This window comes from Photinus pyralis, unplaced genomic scaffold, assembly GCF_008802855.1.
Source record: "Photinus pyralis isolate 1611_PpyrPB1 unplaced genomic scaffold, Ppyr1.3 Ppyr1.4_LG1, whole genome shotgun sequence".
Taxonomy (NCBI): domain Eukaryota; kingdom Metazoa; phylum Arthropoda; class Insecta; order Coleoptera; family Lampyridae; genus Photinus; species Photinus pyralis.
In genome coordinates this window covers 40375895-40401034 of record NW_022170249.1, presented here as the reverse complement: position 1 = coordinate 40401034, position 25140 = coordinate 40375895, and the positions used below count along the sequence as shown (strand labels likewise).

The 25140-nt window shown below is 35.2% G+C and overlaps 2 protein-coding genes across 2 annotated transcripts; one reads left to right on the top strand and one right to left on the bottom strand.

The window, feature by feature from the left end:
* The first annotated feature begins 3244 nt into the window (after positions 1-3244).
* LOC116161186 (insulin-like growth factor-binding protein complex acid labile subunit) lies at positions 3245-4528 on the top strand. The gene has a single exon (XM_031474438.1). The coding sequence runs from the start codon at positions 3245-3247 to the stop codon at positions 4526-4528; it is 1284 nt and encodes a 427-aa protein (XP_031330298.1).
* An 11089-nt stretch (positions 4529-15617) lies between these two features.
* LOC116182493 (gonadotropin-releasing hormone II receptor-like) lies at positions 15618-17777 on the bottom strand (the record flags this gene model as incomplete). The annotated part of the gene is given in 2 exon segments (XM_031503029.1): positions 15618-16013; positions 17651-17777. Coding segments are annotated over 2 exon segments (380 nt in total), but the record flags the coding sequence as incomplete, so codon positions are not given.
* Between the last annotated feature and the right edge of the window lie 7363 nt (positions 17778-25140).

The following is a 25140-nucleotide window of genomic DNA, read 5'->3' as shown; positions in this document are numbered from 1 at the left end:
AGATCTCTCCTCGGGTCTCTCTGTACTACGTATTGCAGGTGGTAAAAAAGATAATAAAATGGTAATAATACAGGGTGAGTTTTTTTTATTGTCACCATGGGGATCTCGTAAACCGTACGAGATGCAAAGTCGCTTAAATGGGTAAAGTTACGCACACTTTCATGCCGATTAATTTTCCCTTTCAAAGTTTCTTGCAGCTTTACAAATTAGCGAAATTCTGGCCAAAAAACCGAAAAATATCGTTTTCGAAGAAGCGCTGGAGATATTTAATAATAGAAAACTCTTAAATCCATCTTTCAACCTAAACCATCTTCTTAATTAATATCGCTACTTAAAATGGTTGAAGTTTTTATCTCTTGTTTTGTTAATATTTTAAGAAATTTTGATTATTTATGAGCATGCTACATTGTGTTCAGAGCTGGGCAGTATTCGATTTTGTAAATACTTTTTAGTATTCAAATCCTTTAAAGTATTCAAATACTTTGTAATTAAATACTTTTATGGAAGCAATATTTGTATTTGTAACTCAAATACTTTCACAAATATTTAGTATTCGAATACTTCGCAAAGTATTTGGATACTTCGTAAAGTATTCGAATACTTCGCATAGTATTTGAATACTTAACCTTCCTTTTTTACCAAAAATCGACTGCACCAAAATTTCTCGGGAAAACACTTTTTCTTATTAATTTTGTTGCGTAGAATCCAAAACAATTCGTACTTTTTCGATCAGACTTCTCAATCAAAAGTTATAGACTAGAAACCAATTTCGAAAGAAAATTCAAAGGGCTGTAACTTTTGAAATAATACCCCAATCTTGAAACTGTTTGAAATTATGGATTCTACAGGCCAAATTCTATAAGAAACCAATTTCGAAAAAAAAATTCAAAGGGCTGTAACTTTTGATCTAGTAGCCCAATCTTGGAATTGTTTGAAATTATGGATTCTACAGGCCACATTCGATAAGAAAATTTTTATTCCGGGTCGATCTGAGACAATTTTTTCTGCGGGCCTCAAAAAAAGGCAGTGTATAACCTTCCTTTTTTCCCAAAAATCGACTACACCAAAATTTCTCGGGAAAACACTTTTTGTTATTAATTTTGGTGCATAAAATCCAAAACAATTCGTACTTCTTCGATTAGAATTCTTAATCAAAAATTATAGACTAGAAACAAATTTCGAAAAAAGTTCAAAGGGCTGTAACTTTTGATCTAGTAGCCCAATCTTCAAACTGTTTGAAATTATGGATTCTACGGGCCAAACTCTATAAGAAAATGTTTTTTCCCGGTCGATCTCAGACAATTTTTTTTCCGGCCTCAAAAAAAGGCGGTACTTTTAAGTTATTCAAATATTTGAGAACAATTTAGAAATGTTTAGGGAAAGTTTCCATTGTCACAAAATCAAATATAAAAATCCGATACATCTGAATACCGAGCTCGATAGTCTACGTAACTTAAAAACAATGGGGACCTTTCTTATATCCTTAAGACCATGTGTACCAATTTTCAAAGCGATCGCACGTTTCTAAACAAGTTATCATGCACACGGACAAACGGATGGTCAAAAATGGATCTGTTCCAAAATCGCTAGGATTAATTTCAGAAAGGCGTACGTATCATGTGCACGACTTACGATCGCTTTGAAAACTGGTACACGTATTCTTAAGGATATAACTGGTATAAGAAAGGTCCTGGTAGGTACCTCCTATATAATAATATAATAATAATAATACGCTTTTACTCCCCTTAAATTTGTATATAACAATAGAAATATAAAAAAAGCTAACCCCATACAAAGTATAACTTGATTTTTTAAGTATAGTATTAAGACTTTTATCTAGTATACTATTTTAAATTTTTAATGTATTGGAGTGACAAGTATTTGAATACTTTTTACTGTATTCGAATACTTTTCAAAGTTTCGAATACCTTTGTATTTAGAATACTTTTGAAAGTATTCGAATACATTCTAAAGTATTTGAATACTTATTTTTTTAAGTATTTGAATACTTTTCAATGTATCTGTATCTAGTATTCGCTTGTGCTGGACGTAAAAGTATTTAGTATTCAAATACCTTTGATTTGTGTAAAGTATTTACTATTTAGTATTCAAATACTTTTTGAAAGTATTCTGCCCAGCTCTGATTGTGTTATTTACGCAAATTTTGAAAGCGAGAAAAGTGGGCCCCAAGAACGGCCCCCCTCTACCTACGCCCCTGCAATCGCTTATGGGATTGGTTCATTCCTTGTTTATAATGACAGTTCAAACATATCTTTTAGTTACCTATAGGTATATTGTGGAATTTGAGAATTGCAGCCATTTAAAAAAGCTGCTTCATTGGAAGTATACTACCTACTTAAAGTGGGTAAACTAAACTAACTGCTAATTATTTTTATTTTTTATTCAAATCAAGTTTATGGGCACTATCCAGACTATCCTTGTCTGGAGTGGAGTGTTCTCAATTTGCACTTAAATCATTAAATGAAGGTATTTTGAATCAAAATTGTTAATCCTTGCAAGTACTCTGTGATTTAAAATTGACAAACGAAATATTCCGAAGTGATTCCGTGTGAATAAGGGTTATTTGTGTTTTACATAATATGATGTTATCATACGGTTATCATTTCCAATGTCTCCGATGGTTGCAAGGATTGCGAAATCTGTGAATTTGTTTGTTGGAAAGACGAAAAAAAAAAGTTTCTATATAGTAACAATTTAGCAAAATTCTATATATGAAAAGTGACACATTTTTGCTATACTCGTATTTAACACGATATTTCATTTGATATTGCAATAAATTAAAAAAATGTGTTACTCTAGAAACATCGGAAATTTCATTGCGAAGAGATCCATGTATCATTTACCACTAAATAATTGAAACTGAAGTCTAGGGAATTTTTCAATTAAACCTCTACAAACGCTCATAAACGAACTGGGTGAGATCCCCCTTAAGACATGATACAAACCCAAAAAGTCTTCTTTAAAGCTTGAGAAACATATTTAATGATGCAAGATATTATGCAGTACGCACATTGACCTACACTAATCACTTTTTAAAAGATGGATGAGACAAAAGAGATAACCTTTAATCCTAAAAAACTAATTACTAATAACCCCGAACCAATATGCCAAAATTATCTCATTTTGCTTGGAAATACAACTGTAAAGATCCCCTTTTTTACTAGGCAATTGCCTCAGTTTCTTTATAAGGCTCGGTCGATATTTGAAACCATCAGTATATAAAATGACAGTGTTGAAAGTGACATTAATACTCTGGTTGTGTTGTTTAACTCGTCAAAGGGAGTTGGATGTGTTCGACTATTCCGACATCTTGTCCATTAGAAAGGTAGATACAGAGAAAGAACCTGTCCATATTTTGTATACAAACTTCTACCGCCGATTTCAAGATGACCACGCATTCAACAAGTCAACAATTTCCCGGATATTTATTACAAGTTATAACTTCGCCACAATCAAAGACAACACCTTTGATAATTTTCCAGAACTAGTGGTGCTCAATTTAGATGACAACGGAATTGAATATCTACCCGAACAGGTATTTGCAAAAATACCTAAACTAAATTATCTTGGTTTAAAAGAGAACAAGTTAAAAACTGTGAACTTTGATGTAGGAAACGTCGAAATCCTGGATCTGGGCAAGAATCGTTTAGAGAATTTGTCCAACGACACATTTAGCAAAGCAACTAAACTTACCAATCTTGAGCTAGACGGCAACTCAATTGGATCATTCGAACCGCTGACCTTCCGAGGGCTGAGCAGCCTGGACGTTCTAAGCTTAAAGGAAAATAAGATCGAGAACATTCCCCGTGACCTTCTCAAATTCACCCCTGCTCTCACGCAGCTTTACCTAGACGACAACGTGCTTCAAATCGTTGATCCAGAGATATTTACGTACACGCCTCTCTTGCAAACTCTCTCCTTAAACCACAACAAAATCGCCACTCTACAGCCAACTTCCTTAAGCACTCTGCGTAATTTGAAGACACTCAATTTAGGTGGCAACAAACTGTCGACGTTACACGAAGAGACATTTAAAGGTTTAGACCAACTACTCGCACTTCATCTGGAAGAAAACGACCTGCAACATCTTCCAAGCGCCACTTTCCAAAACCTGCCTCATCTCTTAAACCTGCAATTGAATAACAACAAACTCACGGAGCTGCCAGTTGGGCTTTTCTCAAAGTTAAAGAGTTGCTATAACCTGGATTTGTCAAACAACAAGCTGGTCGAGCTTCAGGACGGGGTCTTTGCAGGTCTTCAGAGTTTGTACAAATTGAAGCTCGCCGGTAACGGCAACATGACAATATCCCAGCACGCTTTTGACGGTTTAAGTTCTGTTACTATCTTAACACTTCCGGCCTTAGAGAATGAAGACCTTAAGAAAATTGAGGCATTTCAGGGTTTACAGGAGGTGACAGTTCAGGGAATCAATTTGGAAAATGTGAAGATTGGGAATATGAGATTTAAGATTAGGTACTTTGATGTGTGGAACGTTTTGAGGGTGTAATTAGCACGAATAAAGAAAATGTAATCATTTTTAAAAGATTTTTTATTCGTTTGAGACCAGTATGGTCTGAGGATGGCATTGATGTACGTAGTGTAACGAGAGCACTTTTATTTGAATTTTAGTTCGCGATTTTTTCCCGTCGAAATACGCGAAAGTGGAAATTGATAAGTTGTAAAAGTGTCAAGGTTCTGAGAACATACCCCCAAACAATTAATATTGTTCGTGGTAGCTTCAAGTTTTGTTTTGATGATTGGAATAAGTGTTATATACGTCATTTCTGAGTTTTTTTGTTCTGTTAATTACCTCTAATCTTGATTCGCGTCAGGGTCTGGTTTTGAATTACACTCTGTCAATTAACCTTCTCTGGTTAATACTGCAACTCAACTAATTGGGAATAAAGGTGTTTCACCAGCCCTAACAGCTTTTTACTAATCGTGGAAAGTTTGCCACCAATGAAAATGAATTAAATAATTTGTATAAAAAATTAGATGGTAAATTTGGAACTAATGTGAAGCAAATTTTAGCTCTGTTTGCCACCAATAACATGACCGTCTACAGTCCTTTTTCGTAGGTTCAAAGCAGCAATCGTACCGTACTATTTTCACGAAATAACAATAAAGCCAATTTATATGCTTACAATACATTACGGATCCTCTCCTTCTAAACTCTAAGGTTCAAGTAACTGTTCGAAATATACTCCCGTTTATATTCAATATTCTCACGCTATCCCCATCAGTCATCGAAAATAATTGCGGAAAATATTGTTTATTAAGGGCCGGTCTTTTATGTTGCAATTATAAACATGTCAAATACAACGGAATGCGCTTATTGAATTATGCAATAGTGATGCAACGTTTCTTTTCACACGCATTTCAAGGGACCCTAACAAGTATTGGTATGAGAATTCAACAAACATTAAATAATTGTTATTTAGTACACAAGACGCTAAACGAAACCATTGAGTAATTTAATTTTCACGACATGTTTAGTTTCGCGTATAAACCAAACTTTAATTTATAGCAGAAGTCATATAAATCATTGTAAAGCTTCTGCCAATTCTGATTTTTATTTAGACGCCACAAATAGTACGCTTAGGTTCTGCTGTCGCGGTCGTTTCCATACAAACAGCATTGTCATGTTCTGAACTTCATTACATATGGTGCTCCGCGTCCCATTTGGTATAATAATAAGCATAATCATGCAGTTCACTTGATCGAAAGTATGTGCTTTATCTATTCTTACGGTTACAGAGCGATTTAGCCTTCTCATTTCAACATAAAATACACAAAAAAGTAGGTAAATGACTTCTATTTTATATAAACTCTTAAAATTTGTGCCCAGGTGTAAATGAATGTTGCCATTAGTTGTCTTTAAAGTATTTCTCATGCTTTTCAGCGCCAGTTCCTAAATTTAATCTTCTTAACATCGCTAAAAAGTTTCCAACAGATTTGACCGGATTTTTTACGTCTTCAACCCTCCAATAGTAGGTATAATAAATTTGAAAAGCTTGCTAATTAGCGCAAAGAGCTTTTCATTTTTCAAATAAGTAAGCTTCATTTGTAGAGTGTGCATAACACGTGTTGAAATAAGCGACATATTTTTATTTCAATTAACAAGTACAGAGAAAGATCAATACGTCCTTGCGTCCTATTAATTACTAATTTGTCACACGGAAAGCAAAATACTTTCCTTTTGTTACAACTTGTATGCCACTGTCACGATTCTATTTTATTTTAGGCAATCAACCTTTAACGCTCAATATAGTTTTCATCGGTTTTTTGTCGGCTTATTCGTGCCGCATGAACTTTTCAAATTGGAAAGAAAAACGCCTACCATTTTAAAGATCAATGTCGCAAAAAGTAGTTTAACAGGGATTCATGTTAAAAACGGCATGATAGAATCTGTTTCACTGCACAACAAAGCGGCGAAATATAAAAATTCTTTCGGTGAAAGAAAAGAAAATACTTTTGTCGTATCGAAGCTATATACCTTGTAGCAAAGAGCGAAGGATTATCGATCCTGGCGACCCTTTCAGCTGTGACCTTATTTGGGTATGGAGCAAAAGATTCTATTCCAGTTTTCAGAGGTAATGTTTACCGCAATTACTGAATATGAAGGCTAATAAGAAAGTGAAAGAACCTAATTGGGCCAATGAACTGAGAGAGACATTAAACCTACATAAAAAAATCTGCCACTGTAAACCTATCCCAATTATAGTTTTATTTTTTTCTTTTATGGGCCGATGAATAAAAAATCCTACTTTATGGCGAGATTTTAGCCATCGTTAAATTTGAGAAAGCATAAGATTCAGAGAAAAATTCCATGGTCTTAGTAGAAATTATTAGTGGAGCTTTAAGACGACAGCGTCCTTCGTCTCGAGGAAATAAATGTATTAAACTTTCTTTGAAAAGCAAGCTTCTATGAAACCAAAAATGAGAGTTGTTTCAACTTTTAGCATTTTAGCAAATATTACAACGTTTCGGGTAATTAAACGAGATAGCCATTATCTGATAATAAGAGAGGACTCTGCGTTATAAATGTCACGTATTTTACAAGGTTCCCCACTTATGTTGCGAACATTTTTATCGCATTTAAAGATAATGAACCCAGGAGGCTGTCTTCTTACAATTAGAAATGTGAATTAGCGTACTCATTAGGTTATATTCTTCTCATTTTCTCTTCAGTTTACTTGTCTTCTTTACCATCAAACTTGATTTTCGTTCTTTCCCTCCGATCCTACGCCAATGTTCTTTAGTTTTTTTCGCCTCTTCTCAGAATATTGTTTTCTAAGTTTTCCGTTTCTCTTCAGTCTTCCTTCCTCATCACGTGTCCTTTTTTTATTCACTTCTAGAAAGCAGAAACGAATCTCGTTACCTTTCTTGTTCTCGTTAACTCTTTTTCTATTTCAATTTTTCATCTTTCGCATAATTTATTGGCAATAGCAATTTGCTATCTTGCGTTTGGATTTCCAGAATTCCACTTTCTGCACTTTTCTTAGTAAATCATGTATACTCATAAGAAATCGACTTGCATTGGATCGATCGAAAAATGAGTATTTTTTAAAGATTACAGCCTCAAGAGCTTGCAATTATTATTATTATTATTATTATACAGTGGACTTGTCTTAGATCGACTGAAAAATGTATATTTCTGATGAGGAATATCGAAAAACAAAAAACTTATGAAAGCGTGGAGTAGGTGTATTAATTCACCTTATTTAGCGCCGGTCATTTTCGCAGAGCGCGTCGTGCAATTTTAAGCCAATCCGTTCACTGGGTGGACCTCGACGAAAGAAATGAGCCAAGACTCTCAGATCGACCGGGAAAAAACATTTTCTTATAGAATGTGGCCTGTAGAATCCATAATTTTAAACAGTTTCAAGATTGGGCTACTGGTTCAAAAGTTACAGTCTTTTGAATTTTCTTTCGAAATTGGTTTCTAGTCTATAACTTTTGATTGAGAAGTCTAATCGAAAAAGTACGAATTGTTTTGGATTCTACGCACCAAAATTAATACGAAAAAGTGTTTTCCCGAGAAATTTTGGTGTAGTCGATTTTTGATAAAAAAAGGAAGGTTATAGGTACACTGCCTTTTTTTTGCCCCGAAAAAAAAATTGTCTCAGATAGGGAATGCAAACAAATCTCAATCCCGGTATTTTCGGGATTGTTAGATGTTAATCCCGCGGGATCCCGGTATTTGCGGGATCCCGCAAAACTTTAAATAAATTGCCAAATAAGCAATTCTGTGCGGTTAACTTCTGTATTAAAATAAATCGCTAATTATCACAATATTTAACAAAAAAGTGCCTTCAGCCTAACTTAGAGCTCAAAAAAACCTCACCTGTAAAGCACAAAAAAGGTGAACTTTTAAAGTGCCTCAAAAATTATAGTACATTTTAACGAAAAAAGTTTAACAATTATTTAAAAAATAACTTCTCCGTTATGCGTTTCATTAACAAAGTAAACAGAGTCGTCCCCTTGGTCGACAAATTCCTCGGTCCCGCAAATCCCGCGGGATCCCCCTCCATTTATGTGCGGGATTAATCCCGCAAAAATGCTGGTGGATCCCGGTATTTCGGGATCCCGCGATCCCGGTATTGCATTCCCTAGCCGTGGGGTATAGCATACAATTTTTAAATAAAAACTTAAATCAAAAGACAGTAGTAGCATAGTGCTAAATATGGACTACCTATATAGGGTGTATGTCTTCTCTGGCAGCCACACCTAGCTACTCCACCGAGTAACCGGCTGGAACATTACCTACTTGATAATATGATAGGTAGGGTATTCTCACCATAACACGGCAATCATTCGTTCGTGTATAATTTTTGGGCCTGTAAGCTTCTTAGTCAAATATTTGTTTTCCATCACTCATTTTGCAATATTCAAACGTAAAACCGCAACCGCTACAAAAAATTGTACGCCAGTAGCTAGTTTACTTGGGATATATATAATTGCTGAAGCTGTTTCATGGTTAAAAATTATTGCGTTTTTATCGCTAGGTAGGTACTAATCAATCCCAAAAAAGACATTCTCAACAACGATATACAAACTAATAATTACATAAAAATCCCCTCGTATAAATAATATCTATATTGTAATCCCGTTTGAAATAAGAGAACTGTATACGACGTACAGAATATTTTTAAAAAGAAATTGCTTCGACTGAGAAATTAAGCCACTGAAGGGTCTATGAGTGTCCTTATATAAATTAAATATATTTTATTTTTGTTCGAGAAGGCTAAAGTAAAGCTCGCAACGTTTGACTTGCAGAAATAAGCTTAAAGCACGCCATCAATGAACGATTTTTTGTTTCAATAGAAAGTAAGGCTCGGTACTCCAAAATTATAACAAAAGGTGTGTAATGTTGCAGTAAAGTTTTTTGCAGTCACTCAGGAAATGTTAATCTATTGCAACCTTACCTTGTTTCTATACCTACGTCTCAATTTTAATTTTAAAATGTGGGATCGCACCGTCCAACTTTCATATGAATTTCGTTACTTATCTGTATTTTATTCTTAGGTTAGTACCTTCATTCAGTTTGGATCAAATGTTTTGAGCTCTAAAATCCGCTCAGTCATGAGGTCAGAAGTCGGCTTGATTGTGGTTCCACATCGTCTGCGTGATACGTTCGAAGAGGGATTGGTCTCTTAGTGACCCGCCTTGCAATATCGAATTTTGATTCAACATAGGGAACTTTACAACTATACCGCTTCATAGCAAACGTGAACGAACGTATGTCTAGAGATAAGAGCGATAACCGTGTGCGTTTCGAGTAAAACGCAGGCTGGTTTAGTAGATAAAGAGCAAGCTCGATCGTATTGCCGTTTCTAAAAACCGCCGATACGGGGAGATAGGGACGTTGTCAGTCGTCTGGTTGTTTATATGTAAAAAAGGAAAACTCGCAGCTTCCAAGCGAGTTATATTTCGGTTTTTATTCAACGCATCGACAGAGCCACCATTCTTAGCTCGGCTTCGATAGCAAGTACATACAACTTTGGTGCGAGATTTTTCATTCGAGTATTTGGAAACACGTGCCATTAGTTCGCGAAATTTTATCGGGTTTGCGCAAAGTATAACCAGCTTAAATTCGAATGAAAAGACAAACTTTGGATCGCGTAGTTGAGAAAGCATTTAGTTTAATTCGAATTTTCATAAGGTGCAAGTTATCGACCACTTTATTTTTACGCGAAAGGGAGAGTATACCACCTGTGCCAAGTTACGTAAATTGCTTGGAGAGACAAAACTATTTTGAGGTCTGATTTATGGAAGGGCCGTTCGCTTTTTGGTGATTTACATTTACACGAATAAGAAGCTTCGGGTTGTCGCAGGCCCTTACACACCAAAACGCGATCAAATCAAGTAATACCAAAACTCATCGCTATAAATAAGGGTCCTTTTTTCTAATATCTGCTTGTAACAGCTAGTTAAGAAAGTGCAAGTTCACCGAAGTTAGTGAGACGCTTGGCGCAATAAATAAAGCTCAGTTATTAGTGGCATGTGGTAAAAATTATAGACAATTGATTAGTGCAATTATCTGCAGTGAAACCCAGTTAAAAAACGGGCACATTTGACATTCCGTTCCGAGACAAGTATTGACTTTTTATTTTCTTGCCTAAACATCAAATAAAAAATTTTTTCTACAACTGTCAAAAAAACCTGTCATTTTCTGACGGATTTCGAAACGCGAAGTACTAGATTTTTAATCGGTTAATTAATAAGTAAGGTTGCTCTTGACAACGTGCGCGAAATCGTCAACAGTGAAAAAAAGTATTTCGCGCACGTGACAAAGTTGAACTTAAACAGCAATTTTAATTAACAATCGGTTCAGTTGTAGAAAAAATATTGTATATAACGCTAGCGCGAAGTTATTTCGCGCATTTGACTGATATTTTAACTCGGCTTCGCCTCGTCAAAATACCTTCAGTCCCAATGCGCGAAATTGAACTTCGCGCTCTTGTTATATAAATAACTATTTTATTATACCTGAATCACAATCTCCGTTTTAAACACTCAAATGCGTGCGAAAAAAGGCCTTTAAAACACACGTGCTTTAAAGTTGCTAAGTAACGATACTTCAAGTATGACTTTTGAAACTGTCATCTGGGGTTGAAATAAAAAATCCTCTTAGGTCGCTTTCTGTAAATGCAGAACATTGCTTTGGCTTGTACCTACCTATCCTTTGGTTGAAGCTTCCACAAACGCGCTCAATTTAGGGTATGCTTCCAAATCTGTTCCACTTTTTAGTCGCAGCAATGTTTGAAGTTTTGAATGAATGCACCAAAAGATAGAAGATTTAAATTCCTTTGACATTTCCTTCATATTTATTCACTAAGACGATGATTTTTATAAGCAAACGTCAAGTGATATTTCCATGGCAATCGTGAAATTACGAACACCAAGCCCACTTAATTAGATATGTATTCGAGTATAACGTCAATATGATTTCATTGTATTTCCTATTTTTAAATTATACTGCAGGTATAATAAAAAATACTATAAGATACACGTGCATAATTGGTCTTTAAGCACTTGCAACGTTAAAGGCACTCCGCTTTGCGTCGTGCCCTTAAACTCGTTGCGCGTGCTTTAAAGACTTGATTATACACTTGTATCTTAATATACTAGTCCTTTAAAACAAAAGGCAATATCGTACGAGGGTGGGTCACAAATTTCAGCTGTACCATCCAGGAAATCCGTCCATTCTCCTAATTTTTTTGAGAATGCCTACATATTGTGATATTTTTCTGGTTATAGAAAATTATTTTCCAATATTATTCGTGATGCAACGTAAAGAAATGAGTTTGATGTTCGTAGGGCGAGGAACGTTTACGTCATTTTACGCAGTGTATTTTCAATGAGCTTTTTTGTTCTGCATGTGGCCCCGGAAGGTTTCAGCGTCTCAATGTCTATGGTATTGCTTAAATTACATCCTTTTTAGAAGCAATATAAGATTACATTTCTGAAAACGTATGAGATAAATGGGGAACGTGAAAATGTTAATCGGCAACATTTCAACGCATTAGTTCAGCCTTTTTTCGTCGATAGGACTCATTGGTGGGTCACAAATTTCAGCTGTACCATCCAGGACAATCATGTCCATTCTCCAAATTTTTTTGAGAATGCCTACATATTGTGATATTTTTCTGGTTATAGAAAATTATTTTCCAATATTATTCGTGATGCAACGTAAAGAAATGAGTTTGATGTTCGTAGGGCGAGGAACGTTTACGTCATTTTACGCAGTGTATTTTCAATGAGCTTTTTTGTTCTGCATGTGGCCCCGGAAGGTTTCAGCGTCTCAATGTCTATGGTATTGCTTAAATTACATCCTTTTTAGAAGCAATATAAGATTACATTTCTGAAAACGTATGAGATAAATGGGGAACGTGAAAATGTTAATCGGCAACATTTCAACGCATTAGTTCAGCCTTTTTTCGTCGATAGGACTCATTCCAATTGTTACACTAAAAAACATAGCGAACCACATGTGATTAAAAAAAAGTGTTTCTTATTTTCTGCATGATTTTGTGAAAATTGTTCCGGCCTGTTACAGACATAATTGTAGAAGTTATAATTTTACCTCTAACTTTGGGGTGTAGTTTCATTCCTTTAAGTCTCTGAATCTGAAATATCTGCCTTGACAGAAGTGTTTCTTATTTTTTTTTATGATTCTATAAAATTGTTTCCAACCTGATACTAACTTATTTGCTCTAGGAAACGAGGAGAGAGCTTTGTGTTCTTTCATTTTGTTTAATTTTTTGTCTTACTGCCGAAAACACACGTAAGTTTGTAGTATCCGGTTTGTAACCGTTCCTGTAGGAATATTTAAATTGTTTTTACAGGCCGCCCAAAGCTCTCTAGCCAGGAAGGAAGAGAGAGAATAAATCTTATTAAGTTTTAGGTCCGTTAATTACTGATTAATTCATTTTAGTTTTCTAATCGCATACAAAAATTCAGGATTGCCGATTATGCCGCTTGACTTTCCATTCCAAGAAACAAAAGGGCATAACTAGACTGCCGAATTTGGAGATTTCATTCCGACTATTCTGATAAGTACAATTGATCGTAATTACTTGAATGGGCTACAGATAACAACCGCCGATTAAGTCGAGATCCGTGAGGTGCGCTCTTAAAAAACTGATATTGGTCCTATATTTTTCGGATGTCGGCGATAGGCGTAATTAATACAAAAAACAGTGTTAATTTGTTTAAACGTATTGAAGTGTACGAGAGGCGAATTCCAGTTTGTCCTTACTCAAATGGACGTTTATATAAACATAATCATCTTTTTTACTTTTGGCGTTTAACCCAAAGTAAGTTTATCTTTTTACTTTTGCATCTTCACAAGCTACGTTTCTTAAATACCGAAATTTTGAGCTTTTGCACCGTACCGTATTTAAACAATTAGCTTTTGTTTTTGGTGTTTTAAACGTATTTCAACCTTTTACCTTTTGCATTTACATTTCTTTGCATCTGTACTGTTTCACCGCCCCGTATTCATTGAAATTGGCTTTTAGCGATTTTTTTACAGCTCCGGTAATTGCAAAGTAAGCTATTTGTTACTTTCCGTTTCACTAATTATAAGGGGGGAAAGCAATCTTGTAACCTGAGAAATACACCACTTCGAGGAGCGACTATTTGAATTCAAAGTTTAGCTTAACATATCTATAATATCCTTAAAGGAAACGATAAGGGACGGGAATTTCCTGAGATCAGTTTCGAACATTCAGCCGGCTACGGGCTACTCCGAATTAGGTCTTCCCGCAATTTTCCTAACTCGGAAGGGAAATACCGGAGTAGTATAGAACAAGTTGAGACCTTCTGCAGGGACACCTCTAAAAAGCATTATGCGGGTCACTCTGTAATTGAGCGGAAGCCTGTTGAGGGCCAGAACAAGAGGGAGTGGACTATAAATAAATTAATAAATAAATAATAAGGACTTGTAGTATGTTATATTATTGCATTTGGACTTATAAAGAGGAGTTGGTTGTATTTTCAGCTTTTGAAAGCTCTTATATTTCAATTCAGTAGGTAATAGGATTCCCTTGTTGGATTCCCATTTTGTCTAGTTTTAAGGCGTGCGTAAATATTTTGTGCGAAGAGCCTTTCAGGCAGGTATCATGTTAAAAGCATTATAGAAAAGCGGACCAATTTAGCATTGATACGTGATCATAGGAGTTTTGGTATTTGTATGGACCAGATCAATATTTTCAATCCAGGGAAAAAAAGAGAGTGGAAGTGGAGCGATTTTAATATCTCAATAAGTGATTTAACGTTGGTATTTATTTACACATAGTTGAACCGAAGCGGGGTCAAATTTTGCAATTTCAGATTTTGAGAGGAAGTAAAAGGTCAAGCTTCCGCAAGATAAGGGATATAAATTTTTTTATTACTGAGTTAGCCTTGGGTAAAATAAAAATTAATTACTACAGTGAAAGTTGAAATGGTAGTGTAAACATCATTAGTTATTGGGGGTGTATTTTTAATCCCTGTAAATGTACTAAGGATGCACAAGACAAACCCTTCGTAAGTGGAATGTAAACACTTACCTAGATCATATACCTATACATACACATAGCTTCCCATTTACTTTAAGTAGCATCAACATACCTAACAAAGGCAGCGATATATTTTGCACCGTAAGTCGAACACCGCACATGCGCAGTAGCAGCTGAATGTAAACAGGTTTTCAGCATTAGGTTCGTATTATCGAGTTATTCCTGCATTGATTACTGAGCAAGCTATCTATTCAAGATTAAACATTATTATAAACTCGTATTGGCATTCAATGACATTAATCAGCCAAAATATTGAGCAGCCAATTTTGTAAGCAGCCAGCCGACGAGCGAAAATCGTCGAATGATCACTAGTCGTGGATTAAAGAAGTAACTTTTCGAATTTATATTTTTGTAAGCATACGAAAATTTACACATGTACCGCTTCATAGTGAACTTGAACTAAAATATGTCTGGCGATAACGTTGCCTTACATTCTGCCCCAAATCTACCCGATCTCACACGAGATTGAACAGGTTTGTTCAATATTGTTGAAACAGTAATCAAAGGATTTGTTTCACATTTTTTTAAGGATCTTCGAAGATATCCAGAACGTTGTCAAAATTATACAAAAATGTCGCTGTCGTATTTGATGAACTTTTGGGAAAATTAAGAAATATAATCCAGGGAAACTTGTGAAAAACGCAAAAAAAAACATCTGGCTGCTTCGACTAGTGCGCGGGGATTGACGACAGCCGCATGCATTCACCTTGTCTTGCTCTGGCGGTGGGGTTGACTACCGCAGACAGGCTTCCTAGTGAATCACTGGCCTAATAAATTAATTACAACTAAACTAAAAAATGCGCGCCTCCTCAAGGTGGCTGGATAACCCTAACAAAATTAAAAAACTATCAGTTCCAATACCACCACTTATATGATCTAAGTGTAAAAATTATTAGTTATTGCGTGCGTATTAAATCCGTTGCGATATGTACCTTGACATGTCAGCAAACCCCTTCACCGCATTGAAACCCGCGAGGTTAGATTAATTAATTTTTAAAAAATAAATAAAATAATAAATTTTTAATTTGACATATTTTATTTTTATGTACAAAATTAAAAATAGTGCGTGTGTATGAGATCTGTAACGGCAGCGATGAGTACAAAACTAATGTGATATGACGGCTTATATAAATAAAAAATAAGATACAAACATAAAACATGAATCGAGGAGATTATTTCACAATTTTCAGAGAGATATTTAGTTCGGATAACGGCGTTTGTATGGTTGGAGTTGAAAGTCGGCTACTTCCCAAGCGTAATAGTTGCAGTCTAGGCCTCACCTGATCGCGGCCGCGCCTTGAAGGTCTTATGTTGAACATGCCGTATACTATTGGATTCATACACGAATTTGTACAAGCAAAAAGGAACAGACCCTTTTGTATCATAGGATTGACTTTCTCCGCCTTTTCCCGATCGCTCCAGTACCTGCAACAAATTTGAAATAAATAACTATTGACAATCTTTCTATTGTTATGTGCTATTTTATACCATTGCCTGCTGAGGGCCCAGAATAAGAGAAGGATAATAAATAAATAAATAAATGAATCTCTATTATCATTAAATAAAATTACGCTTTTGTGTAATTGTGCATCACCTAAAGTATAAAATCGGAGAAAATTAGTGACATCAAATAATAATACCCAGGATTAGAATTTAGAAAGAAGTTATACATTGTAATCGGCGGTCTCTTCAGAATTAAAAAAGTAACTTTTCGAATTTTGGTAAGCATAGGAACATTTACACATGGACCGCTTTATAGTGAACTTGAACAAAGATATGTCTGGCGATAACATCTACATCCAGAAACGAGTAGCGTCATGTAACATAGCGCGCTCACTATTCGCCATAAAGATGAAAATTCCCATGCGCGGCGATTTTCTAACGCGACGCACAAGGTTGAACACGTAAAAGACAATAATCTTTTTGGGGTTTAAAAATGCGTTTTATTTGCTTATTGTTAAAACTATTATTTCCATCTTCTTTTTCTTACCATAGGCCACTTTTTTTCAGACACGATCCATCATCTTTTGCGCGAGCCCTATTCCCACTTGTTTGGATGCCAAATTCTATGTCCGCTTGAAATTCCTAAGTTCAATTGCAATTCCACCCTTTTTCTCCAGTATGTACTTCACAATTGATCAGTATTCCTCAATTGCCCCTAGTTCCGGAGTATTGGCCGAATTCATCTCTTTGGGAACCACTGTGACGCCAATTTCATAGTACCACTGTTTGGTGAAATTAGAGTAGATTCCCGTTAAATTTCCCAAATTTGATTTCGGCATAAATAAGTTTTATGGCATGGTGACCTTTCAATGAGTTATGAACCATAAAATAGGGCGTACGTGATTGAAATGTGATCACTCTAAAATACGAAATAAAGTTCACCGAAAACATGAAATAAAAGGCAAGTCTGCACGCGAGAATTATGACTTTGTGTACTTCCAAAAATGGGCTGGAATGCAATTTTTAGGGGACAGTTTATTGGAAACGATAAATCGGGATAATTGGTAGAATACGAGCAATCAGGGAGGTAGGAAAATAAATTCAAGTTAGAATTCAGTGGCAAAGCTAAAAAGAAAAAGGAAGAAACGCAGTTTTAATACCGATAGTTTTCTCCTTAAATATTAATAATTACCTACTATAAAAGAGGTACTGCATTTCATTGTAATACGGAAGTTTGTACAAGAAGTAGAGTTCGATTTAGTAGCGTGTTGATTTTATTGGCTACGAGGTGATGCACAGTGAAGAGGTGACAAGTTAACCCCTTCAGTAATTGTTAGCTAAGAGGTCCATTTTCTTGAGCAAATACTTATGCCCGGTTTCACAAACGATGATTAAGGTTAATCAATGATTCAATGATATTAGAATGTTAGCCACCTTTGATTATACGTTCATTTGTTTCTTAATCACTGATTAGCCTTAATCAGTGTTTGTGAAATCGGGCATTAGTCAACGATATTAGTCAAAAAATATACTTTAACTTTACGTTAATAAATAAAACGTTTAGGGCTTGTCCACTCTGAAATGTAAACTTATGTTACACATACTTGTTATTAACTTACCACACGCTCATCACATAGTATGGAGTCCAGCAAATAAAAAATGTCATAACAATTATGATGGTCATTTTCAAAGTTCGTATTTTCGCTTTTCCTAAGAACCCCAGACTCGATCGCCGAATGAGATCCCCTGAAATAATTAAAAATGTTATATTAGAATTATCTGTACCATGTGTAACTTGCGGTTAAATTTTGTACAGTACAAATCTCTCAAGAATTGATAGTAATTTTGGATCAAACTAGACATTTTTACGCAAAGCTTTTGATCCTTTTGAGTTTGGTTTTGGGTTTTAGTTCTTTAATAGCTCGGTTCTTAGGACAAGCCTACCTTAATCCTTCTAAATTTTTCGAAAACTTTATTGTGTAAAAGAGCTAGTGGCAGTACATATTGAAATGTCAAACAATCAGTGTAATAATTAGTGATTCTCTTAAGATACACATCATTCTGGTTCCTGCACGATATTTTATAGTCATTATCCCGTTTTCCACCACTACACCTGTTTGAATTTGGGATTCAGTAATTCCCTCATACAGTTTCACCTGTGGTTCTAAATGATATCATTTCTGCGCCGTCGGTTTTGAACGACAATCTTTAAATTAACCTGACGTTCATTATTAGACCCGTCGCATTGTCACAATGTAACATGACAAGGTATCTTGATTCTACAAAAAAATATTTTCTTTCACATTTGAAATTGCGTTAATAAACTCAACTACGATTCGGGCAATAAACTGCAGTATATAATGTATTTTGTGCAGTGTTTCATAAAAATACAAAATCTTCCCAAGAATAATATTAGAGGCATTGACGAAATTGTATAAAGCTCGGTGTAAAGATTGGTGCAACTTCGTATACATAAGCTCCAAAAAATAAACGATGATAACCAGATCTCGAATTGTTACGACATTTTATTACGAATTCGTATATTTATGAGAGCTTTACGAGAACTGGCGAATGCTCGTAGTAGGTATACAAAGTAGGTACATTATTATGATCATAAACATAAGACTTGCAATCTAGAATGAAAGCGGTTGACTGCTTTATGGGAAAAGCAGAAATGATACGTATATATCATGTCAAATACTAACTGAGAGAAACTGTGTTACACAAAGACACGCTATACCTACATTACTTCTATTCAATGTCTCACATGCGGCAATTGGATAACAGATACAATCACTTGAGCGGGCAAATAAACTCTCAGGTTGGGCAAGTAACTTGACTGGAAGACCGTGATTGTAAGTAATTTGAACGCATGAAGGTACGGGTAGTGAGACGACGTATCACCCTCACAGGAGGGTGTGGGGGAGAGACTTTCAAAACTATACCTTGAAATCGCATTGTAAAGTATTTCTTATTCCCAAAAAAAACTTGTAAAAAAACGATTAATGTGTTTTCTCAATTCAAATTGTTTTTTTAGTAAACACCAGTTTGGTTTCAGGAGTGGTCTTTCAACTGAGGATTAATTTTCTTCATTATATTTATATGAAAGCTTAAATAACAGTAAAAAAAACACTGCTGCCCTATATATTGACATGACCAAGGCCTTTGATACGGTTGGCCACCGCATTCTTTTGGAAGAGTTGTGGCGAGCGGGTGTTAGAGAGTTGTTCCCTGAATGATTTTCTAGTTACCTCTCCCAAAGAAAGCAGTGTGTTAGAATTGGAAATCTCAGCGAGGAAGGTTTATGGGAGCATGGGGTTCCTCAGGGCTCAGTCCTGGGACCGGTCTTATTCTTGATTTATATTAATGACCTTTGTGATGGGAATTTTTAAGCAATATCACTGCGTTCGTTGATGATTTGGCTCTTACGTATCCTGAATATTCACACGCATCCCTTCAAGCTAGTATGCAATGTGACTTAGAACTACTGCGCTACTGGTTCTATAAAAATTATATGGTTTTGAGTGAGAAAAATTTTTTCTCTTAAAGAATACATAATCTTCCAAAGTCCGTTTTACTTTCACGATTTAAACTGCACAAACAGATTAAATTGTTCTTGTTTGCAAATTGAAAATACCGAAAAAATTAAATACCTGCAGTTAATCATTATAATACTAAATTATCTTGGAAGGAGCATATCAGTAAATTAAAGCAAGAAATGTTTGGTGTTCTTCGTAAGTTTTATTTCCTAAGGAACGTTTATCCAGTAAATGTTCTAACAAATATTTATCATGCTCTTGTGAGTTCTAAGTTAGGTTTACGGGCTGTGCTGCTTTGGCGGTACGTATGCTTCCACTCTTTAGCCTCTAATGGTTTTGCAGAAAGCCGTAATAAGGGTAATTACTAGAAATAGTAAAATGACACACTCATGGCCAATTTTTCAAAAGTTAAAAATTCTACGTTTACGACATATGTACGTTTTCAAGGTACTTATTGAGACTTTTTTATATTAGAAGCAGTAATAACTTTTGCAATTTTGATAAACGGCATAATCTAAGACATACTTTATCAGCTACAATTCCTCGTTCAAAATTAATTCTGCATCAACAATTTTATTCCTGTAATGCACCACGACTGTACAATCCCGTTTCTACTAAAATTGACAACAAAAGTAATCTCAATGTATTTTTATTGCAACTTAAAAAAACTATTGTTGGCTACATACTGAAAACATTGAGGAAGATTTCTTTAGTTTTGCGGCTTAGATTTTATGTGGTTTCGTAAATAGTTCTCATGATTTTTATGTTTTATATATGCTTTTCTTTTTGGACTCTCTGAAATTATTTTTAAATTGTTTTATGATCATAGCTTACAAGTTATTTTATTCTCAGCTCAACTCAAATTTTAAAGACTGCTAGTAAATGTAATCCGTAATCTTTGCAGCTTTATTCATTAGTATTATATTGTTTGTTTTTTTTAATTATAAATTACTGGCTCTAATTCTCTTTTCGCGAGTATATAATATGCAATACACGAGGGAGGTCTCACCACGCACGTTGTCTATGGGACCCCTAATATTTCTCAATGTGATTTATTTACCAAGTTTAATTTTTTTTAAATCATATTATATTGAGGAATAAACATATATTATTATTATTATTTTGTAAAACAAATCACAAAGTAAATAATTAAGTTTTTATACTGGTAGCGCTATCTAACGGTAAAATTATAGCACCTCCGAAAACCATATCGAAATTATTTTCTTAAATTATTGATCTCATACGTAATCTAACTCAAAATAGACTAGAGCCTGCACATCTACACTATAGCAGAACGCTTTTAGTGAAAATTTGAAGTCTCTAGCTATTGTAGTTGCTGAGATCTCACCCGGACAGCTGGCCAGCCGGTCATAACGAATATAATAGCGTATTTTTTTCAAAAATGCACTAAAAATCAAGATTAATTTCCAAATAAAATCCTAAGTCGATTTTGTAATTTTTTTCTTTATCGAGTTACATCAAAATCCAATATGGCGTCCATAAGAAATAAGAAAGTTGATGCGATTTACTCGACAAATAAAGGTCCGCAATTTTCAAATTCGCTGGAATTACCCGTAATTTACCACCACATAATCTGCAATTAACAGTTGGATAGGTAAAATAAAAACGGTACGAATATCTAAATCAAAGGCTCCGTGGTTAACTGACAACATCAAATTGATGATTGAAATAAGGAATGCTGCTTATAGGAAATTTCGGAAAACTAGAAAAGGGTGCCATTGGGAATTTTACAAAACAATGCGAAATTTCACAAGTGGGGCGGTAAAAAGAGAAAAAAAAAGCTTATTTGGAATTTAAACTGAGACAAAATAGCAAAGTGTGGGATCATTTATCTTCTCTGAATATTTATAGTAAATCCAAACAAGTTGAAATTCCAGTGCACTTGTCCAATGTTGACCTTATTAACGCCGCATTTGCTAGAAACAATATTACAACAGCTTCTACTGACTATTTTAAGCAATTGGAACAGTTTTACAATACAATTCCCAGAACAATACCCACCAATCTGTTTCAATTTAAGGAAGTGGATGAAGTTGCAATACAACAACTGCTACTAAAAATTACAACTAAAGCGGTTGGATCTGATTGCATTAGTTCTAAAATGCTTATCTTATGTTGTCCTTTGCTTATACCTCATATAACATTCCTTATTAATTTTTGTTTGAAGTCCAATACCTTTCCTGACCAATGGAAGATAGCGAACATCACTCCGCTACCTAAAATTAAACAACCGGAAACATTTAATGATTTGCGTCCTATAAGTGTTTTGCCGGTGTTGTCGAAGGTCTTGGAAAAGGTTATGGTCGAGCAAATGAATGTCTTTATATCAGAGCAGAGTATCTTACCAGTGACACAGTCTGGGTTTAGACGTGGGTACAGCTGTACCACATCACTTCTAAATATTACAAACAGCTTGTTGACCTTTACTGATCAAGGAAAGTTATCAGCTCTGATTTTACTGGACTATTCCAAGGCCTTCGATGCAATTAATCACAGAACGCTTATTGACATCCTACATCATATTGGATTTGGTGACGACGCTTGCGTCCTCTTGAAGAGTTATATCACGAACAGGAGGCAGCAAGTTGTTCTTAAGCAACGAACGTCACAGCGTGAAGTACTTGCAGCAGGTGTGCCTCAAGGATCTGTATTGGGCTCGATATTATTCTCGATATATACGTGTAAATTCCATTACTCACTTAAACACGTGGCGTTTCACCAATATTTAGATGACACCCAATTGTTATACCTATCTCTTCCTTGCGTCTGATATAGAACATGCAATTAATAATATAAACGCTGATATAGCAAGGCTTTCCGAATTATCCGATTTGCATGGATTAGCAATCAATCCTGCCAAATGTTCTGCTATGTTATTTGGACCAGCCAAAGAAAAGGACGCAAGAAAGGGATGGTTGACAATAAAAGTAAAAGATATGGTGTTACCCATCAACGACTGCGTGAAAAATTTAGGATTACATATTGACAGTGATACGCGGTTTAGTAAACATGTTTCGGAGTCATGTAAGAAAGCCTATGTTAATCTAAAAATGATTTTTTCTACTCCTATGTCGTAAACATACCCAAAATGTCACCCTGTACTGCACGTCTAAATCGTTCATTATATCATACGGTTGCATAATGAAAATTAGAACTGTTACTTAATATATATATATTACGTAACAGGTTAAAGGTCAAACGCGAAATGTTAATTTAGTAGGTTGTCAGCCCTGCCTAATGAATGAAGTAACGTCAGATATTGTTGTTGTAGGTTATGTTTCACATTTTGTAAACTTCTTTGAACAGAATTACTCATAATTTGTTTAAACATTGCCATTTGTATGGGAATGGAGCCTGTATGTAATTTATTAGCCGTGCCCAATTATTTTTCATAATCGCAATGGGCTACTCAAGAATGGTTTGAAGCTGCGTTTAGTTAATTAAGCAAACTCTGTTGCTACTATTTTGTATTTTAGAAAACTACAATAAGTACTCGAAGAATTAATGGATGGTGCCAATTACGACTTGCATGGAACACGGAATAATGCACTTTAGAATACTGGGTAGTCCGATGCTTCCTTCCCGGGAAAACTCGTTAAAAGACGCAGCGTTTTGAAGGCCTTAGTATTATCGATAGTTAGGTACCTAATACATTGGCAACTACAACAATAGAAATCGTTCAAAACTGTAATGAAAAAGAGCACAAACACCACCTGAGCTAGTTAGGTAGTAATCTTCAACTTCAACACTTGTATCTTGTATCCTATTGGCTATTGCATCTATGGTGCTAAAATGAAACTCACATTGCAGTAAGGAATAGGGATGTCAAAACCCTGGATACACTTCCAATCTAAGTAAAAAGTATTTATAAAATTCTTGCTCACTGGCGTGCATTCATGGAATATAAGTGAGGTTACGTTGTATTTTGTATTCCTTTTAAATAGACCATGACATTTGACACTTGACAGTTCTAATTTTTAGTTCGAAGTTCGAATATTTAGAACCAAATGAATCGTAATCTGTCAATCTTTTATCAATTATATTCAAGTCGTAGAAAAAGTATAGTACATAATTCGAGTGCTAATGCCTATTACGCACTCGATTTTATTACAACACTCGCTCGCTGCGCTCGCTCGTGTCGCAAAATACTCGTGCGAAATAGGCTTGTTAGCACACTTATTATGCAATATACTATTTTATTATACCTGAATCACAATCTCCGTTTTAAACACTCAAATGCGTGCGAAAAAAGGCCTTTAAAACACACGTGCTTTAAAGTTGCTAAGTAACGATACTTCAAGTGTGACTTTTGAAACTGTCATCTGGGGCTGAAATAAAAGATCCTCTTAGGTCGCTTTCTGTAAATGCAGAACATTTCTTTGGCTTGTACCTATCCTTTGGTTGAAGGTTTCACAAGCGCGCGTAATTTAGGGTATGCTTCCAAATCTGTTCCACTTTTAATCGCAGCATTGTTTGAAGTTTTGAGTTAATGCACCAAAAGATAGGAGATTTAAATACCTTTGACATATCCTTCATATATGCCAGCATTATCGATGCATTTAAGACTTTATTCGTAAGTAACTTCCTATTCATCCATGGAAACAACTTTTCATATTCTTTATAATAGCACAGATCTACACATACACAGATTGCTAACCTTATGCATTTTTTGGGAAACAAATTTAGGTATACTTAAAAGCGCCCTCTATTGCGGAGCAGTATAAACATGTATCGTTTAAAACTCTAATATGACGCTTATGGATTTATGCGTTAGATGTCGCTGAAACAAAATTAAAGCGCTAAAGTTTGCACAATTCGAATTCCTTAATATTCGTATTATTACAGTGGTATGATATGATAGGAGGTACGTTGAGCCATAATTGTTTAATTTAGCACTGGAGCTACTCATTCGTCGTAAGGGAGTTATTAACAGCGGGTCCCTGTGGTCACAGATACACACGAACATAGGGCAGGTCCTTAAAGAACCGTGAAGGTTTTTTGAAGTTGGCGGAAACTATTTGCGGCTTTAAAGGTCTTGACAGATTGCTAACCGCAAAGGCATACTTACAAACTATGTATATCTCTGCCATCATTAACGTTACACTCTTTACCACGCCGATAAGATATAAGATAGGGAGGTTATTTTCGAAAAGTTGATAGTTTTCGAGTTGTAAGCACAAAACTGCTAAAAAAAATATCTTTTTCAACTTTTTTGTATTTTTTTGCGTTTGTTGCGTCATGAAATTTTGTTAGCAAACCTCATATTCGGATTCAGCACCCCAAAAAACATATAGAATCAAATAAATCAAAACTACCCCACAACTTGCCTGGTAAAATACAGAGTGAGCAACAAAGATTGAAGCGTGCCGCTTCAGCTAAATTGGCAATGTGCCGCACATAGCATATGCTGATTTGATACAAGATACGAAATACGAATAGACGCACGTCACTGTGACAGCGCAGAACGTCATTTTCGTATACAACTCCATACAAAGAAGGTAGTTTTGATATTAATAGGAACAAGCGGTGATGACGCACGCTTCAATCAT